At 39.6% G+C, this 5,527-nt stretch overlaps 1 protein-coding gene across 1 annotated transcript; it reads right to left on the bottom strand.

Annotated features, from left to right (window-relative positions):
* Positions 1 to 188: 188 nt before the first annotated feature.
* On the bottom strand, positions 189 to 1,832 carry LOC119787376 (ribonuclease P protein subunit p25-like protein). The gene has a single exon (XM_038291202.1). The coding sequence runs from the start codon at positions 1,472 to 1,474 to the stop codon at positions 851 to 853; it is 624 nt and encodes a 207-aa protein (XP_038147130.1). The 5' UTR covers positions 1,475 to 1,832; the 3' UTR covers positions 189 to 850.
* Positions 1,833 to 5,527: the final 3,695 nt, after the last annotated feature.

The following is a 5,527-nucleotide window of genomic DNA, read 5'->3' as shown; positions in this document are numbered from 1 at the left end:
GGTTAATGGATGGATGGATGGATGGATGGATGGTTAATGGATGGATGGATGGATGGATGGATGGATGGTTAATGGATGGATGGATGGATGGATAGATGGATGGTTAATGGATGGATGGATGGATTTAGCACCATTTCAAATTTAACCAAAAAAACAATATTCAGCCCTGAATATCAAAGGCAGTGTTGTCTTTTAACAATCTTTAATTTCCTTTTTATGTAATTCAATATATTTCATTAATGTGCAACTGGCAAAAAAAGATCTCACTACCTAAAGCACATTTTGTTCATTTAAATTTTTTGTTAATGATAAAGCTTTTAATAAAAGAAAAATATGCTGTTGTTTTTTCCCCCACCAGTGCTGATCCTTTCTTAGACACTTTACCTGCAGCAGTGATGCTCCCTTCAAAACACGGCTTTTGCGGAATAGAATACATTAAATTCCCTAGAGCTGCACAGCTTAATTTGACTGCTGATTTTCCTTCAAACATGTTAAAAACAAACAGGAGACATTTTTTAAACACAAAACAGCCAAAAAAATGTAAACACTGTTACGCCACATTTTCCAATTTTAATATCAGGCAGGTCAACAAGCATGCAGAAACACTTATAACCAATGTGACAATAAATTATATGAATGAAGATAACAAGAAACACAGTTTTTAAGCAACAGATCACCAAAAGACATAACATGCAACTAAAATTTGTGTAATTAGTAGACAAATTTATTACTATAATAACTAAAACAAATATAAGGAATAAACAATAGTAGTTTATTTCTTTAGGAAAACCTATGAAGAAGGAGCAGATACATGTATTTTTATTGTTTTTTTTTTAAATCTGTAATTAAACTAGCTTTTGGGGGAACATCCAGTCCAATCATCCAGACAGAGCCTCTTGGCAGCGTGCAATGAGGACGGCCTGCCAGCTGTTCTCAGCAGATCCCCACGTCTCTCCACTTCCTCTGAGGGAAAGCTGAAGGTTTGTGGAGGCTGATAGCCGAGCTCCTGGGGATCCACAGGGTCTTTGGAGAGCAGGATGCAGATGGCAGGCACTGTCCTCTCCACAGTTGTACCTGCCACTTCCTGCTGGGGACCCTCCCAAACCTCATTAACTTTCATGTAGCAAAGTTTGGACACCTGATGCAGCCCTGGCACTTTACGTTTCAGGATTTCCACGCAGGTGATGGTCTTGGTAATGCCCCTACCCAACCCTGTAAAGACCACTTGTCTCACTGCTGTTGCACTGCTGTCCTCTCCTTCCCCTTGGATGCGAGATGTTGCGAACCGCAGTAAATTGCGAATTTTGCTACCTTCTTTGACTCGCATGTGCAGGATGTCAGAAGCAAGGCCGGGGATTGGAAAAGGAGCTCTCTCTTCTGAGCGGCTGATCCTCCGATAGGTCCTCTGTGGCAGTTGTGGTGGTGAAGACACAAAGTGGATAGAGGAAGACAATGAAGATGCAGGATCTTCCATCACGGTGCTACAGCATTTCCGATCACCTATTTTTAAGATAATTGCTCAGAAAGCAGAAAAATAAATAAGATTTTTTTTCTGCATTTGCATGCTTATAAATCCATTTCCCTTCAGACCTGAGCGCAAAATGCTTTCTTCTCTTGATAAACTTAAATAAAGCAGCTTTGTTATCCAAACTTTTTACTTATCTTCATCTTCTCTACATCTCCTTTCCATGATGTCCGGTTTACTTCGTCTTTGCACTGAAATGATAGCTTGCAGAATAAGGAAGCAACTTCTCCTCCTAATCCCACTGTCATGAAAGAAAAGATGTCCTTGCTCTCTTCAGCACTGAAGACAGCTGGTGCCAAGAAACACACCAGGCTTAGAGAAAGACAAGAAGAGAGGGACATAGTGCTCTTAAAGGAACATGCAACATTTTTGCCTCATTTAACGTCTAGCTGTTATTTTGTCGTTTTGTGCAATGCTTTAGGACTCAGAGATTTTATCGGTCTGTGTGGTTGCTTGGGTTACATGGATGAATGAACACGAGTTAATGAGATTTAACAAAGCGTGTAGTTGAAACAATTCTTTTTTTCGCAGATTTGGAGTCGATAGTCTCATCTGACATTCTTCAGCTGCAATTTGGCTGATAGTGAACCACTGGAATAAAGAGATATTACTGCAGAACAAAAAGGCTGGCTGTTTTGAAGATAAATTTCCTCCACTCTATCTTTAGAGGGCCATATGGTCCAGGAAAAATGTCTTCCTTTGGGCTATAACAGCAACTTCACAGCTCTCCACTCTTCATTTCGTTGCCTGCTGGGGTGACCCAGAAAATGCTTTCTACATCGCCTCTACCTCTTTTTTAGTGAGTGACATGCAGAAGGACAACCACACCTTCAAGCTGCTGTGATTTGGTTTGAAAATCTGTTGAAAATCTGCACACACAAAAAAAAAAGTTTAACAATAAGATAATCCATTTGAAAACAGTGTTTTCTGAAGAAACCATGTTCTGTAAAGGTTAGGAGGCAGCTGCAGGGCTCATATGGAGGCTGTTTCAGTGGAACGTTTCTGCCTCACAGGATGGCCTTTACCTCCACTCATTATATTCACATCTTAAACATGGGCTGAGCTTTTTATTTGGAAATTGTGTTTTTAAATACATGTTTTTTTGCAATACTCTCTTTTGACATATGTATTGTCTTAAAGGAAATGTTCACTCATATTCAGAATTCAAACTTCTTCTAAGTGCTTTGAATATGAAATCCTGTTCAATAAATGATGAGTGTTTTTAATTCAGAGTAATTTTCATGTGAATGTGCTTTACTGGAGGCATCCATGTTTGTCAAAGAACACTACTGCCACCTACTGGTTTGTGACGTCACGGTGCGGTATCGGCTGTTGATCACACCCAGTGCTGTATCTGGTGTTTGTCACAACGCGCTATTATCCAAGTCATCTTGAAAACATTCTTCTTCCAAATGTTGGCTTCATATTACGGGTTTTTTCTCTGGCCAGAAGTTCGATGGCAAATCCTCCCTCTTCAAGTTGGCGATCCAACGACCAACCCGTCCGTGGAGGATCAGGAATCGGAAAGGTGGAATAAGAAATTTGTTTTTCACTTTTACCCGATGTATTCCAACATTGTGCTGATGAAGATTCTCAGTCATCCAGGTCATAGTTATTCCGTAAAAGTAAAAAAAAATCCACTGGACTTGCTTTCCAAGATTTGAAGACATTTCACCACCTCTCCAGGAAGCTTTCTCAATTCAAATGTCATTTGAATTCTGAAAGTCAAGGGGATTTTTTTGAACTTTTTTACGGTATTCCAGCATCCAGCTGGCATGCACGTGGGCATTGTCAGTTTCACTATAGATCTGGTGAATTTCAATGGTGAAGTCCTCTGGAAATCTTCAATAATTGTTGTTGATTGCAGATGTGTCTAGTAGTTCCCATTGATTTAGCTTGGAAAGCGGGGAGAATGGCGCTAGGCTTACCGCACCGTGACGTCACTGCTGGAAGATGGCAGGAGGGAGGGGTTACTATATTTGGGCAAAAATGGCCGCTCCCAGACTCAGTGATCGCGATGAAAATAATTTTAAATTTTTTACTGATTAACCCTAAATTCATTAAATCGCCGCAAATGTATTAGTTTTAGTTATAGATAATGATCCATTGATTATTCCTTACTGACCGGAGTTTTTCTATAACATACGTGTGACCTTGAATGAAATTCAGCTGTAATCTGCAGGGTTTATTGTGATGCTGATCCCCTTTTTGCCACCATAACAGCTTCAGCTCGTCAAGGTTTATACAGTAAGTGATTAATGGAAATATTTAAAACATCAATATTTGTACTAAAATATTCTGTCATGATTTGTAGACATTAAGATCTAAAGAGAAGCGCCATCTCCTGGTCAGACCCTGTAATTCAGTGAAGGGGTGGAGTCAAGAGTAAAAAAATATGCACACATGGAGAAGGACATTGGCTGGAAGTTGGAGGGGATTTTGTTGGGAGTCGCAGATAATGGGCTGACTTAAAATTTCTGCATTAATCCCATTGCTTATTTTAATGCAATTTCAATGCAATGTTGTATTCGAAAGCATAATTTTTTATTTAGGGTGTATAGCATTTTCTATAATGTTTTATCGTTCCTAAAAATTATATTGTTTTATATGTCTCTCTATTTGTACCTTACTTTAAGCCAAAATGAAGTGAATGTTTGATGAGTGAAGTACAGCTTCCTGTGTCAGGAGGGTTTAACCTGAGGCACATTTCAATTGGCCACTCATCAAGTTAGAAAGAAAACATTTCAGACAGATTATGTTGATCTATAGAATATGGATGGGAATTAGCTCACACACTTGTTCTTCACATTTATCAGAAATGTTTAATCTATGTTGGACGCTAGTCAGGGCCATTCTCTATAGGTATTAAAGAGTTTTGTTTAAAAAAAAATTTCACCTGTTACAAGTAAGGCTGTGTTAGCACCAGTGATGGGACTAACGGCGTTGAAAGTAACATCGTTACTAACGCCGCTACCTTTTTTAGTAACGAGTAATCAAAATGATTACTCTTACTGTAACTATAATGCAGTTACAATTGCAGACACCCAGTTACTGCACGTTACTCAGGTCGCACAATTAACCTTTTTTCATGATAGGACTCGTGCGCGCGTCAGGAGAGAGGGGCGTTCCAGATGGAAATACTGGTGTTACGTCGAGCTGCGTTTCCGCACAGCGCGGCGGTGCGATTAACCGCACAAGTGCCAGGAAACGCACGTTCTTGCTAAAGGCGCGTTAGGGGAACTACAGAGAGCATGAACGATCATTAGCCTATATGGAGAAAGGGAGATGGATGGATGGATGGATGGATGGATGGATGGATGGATGGATGGATGGATGGATGGATGGATGGATGGATGGATGGATGGATGGATGGATGGAATAGATAGATGGATATAGCTACATGTTGCAGTATCTATAACAACCCAAACACAGGATTTCAGAATTAGACATCCCCAGTTATTAATTTCATACACTCACAAAAGTAACGCAATAGTTACTTTTACTACTAACTAGTTACTTTTATTGTGGAGTAACTCAGTTACTTTTTGGGAGAAGTAACTAGTAACTATAACTAATTACTTTTTCAAAGTAATGTGCCCAACACTGGTTAGGACCTGATTCTACCTGTGTTTTTTTTTTCCAGGATAAAAACGTGTCTCAATTCAATTCAGTTTATTTCTATAGCGCCAATTAGCAACACATGTCATCCCAAGGCACTTTCCAGTTCAACTAGAACATCCAGTCAGATTGATTCAAAGTTTTCTATCTAAGGAAAACAAGCTGATTGCATCGACTCATTGACTCTTCAGCAATCCCTCACATTAAGCATGCTTGTAGCGACAGTGGAGAGGAAAAACTCCCTTTGAACAGGAAGAAACCTCCAGCAGAACCAGGCTCATTGTGAGCGGCCGTCTGGGGTTTCATCAACATTTTATGGGATTTCACAACTGTTCGAATAATGAGCAAACAAGTGGACATTTAAGTTAAAGAAAATTAGCTTTA

Source organism: Cyprinodon tularosa, unplaced genomic scaffold (genome assembly GCF_016077235.1).
Source record: "Cyprinodon tularosa strain WSP-4 unplaced genomic scaffold, ASM1607723v1 ctg296, whole genome shotgun sequence".
Taxonomy (NCBI): Eukaryota; Metazoa; Chordata; class Actinopteri; order Cyprinodontiformes; family Cyprinodontidae; genus Cyprinodon; species Cyprinodon tularosa.
This window is presented reverse-complemented; position numbering and strand designations above follow the sequence as displayed.

Excerpts from the sequence above, each read along its gene's own strand:
- LOC119787376 (XM_038291202.1), bottom strand. The coding sequence starts at position 1,474 with ATGGAAGATCCTGCATCTTCATTGTCTTCCTCTATCCACTTTGTGTCT.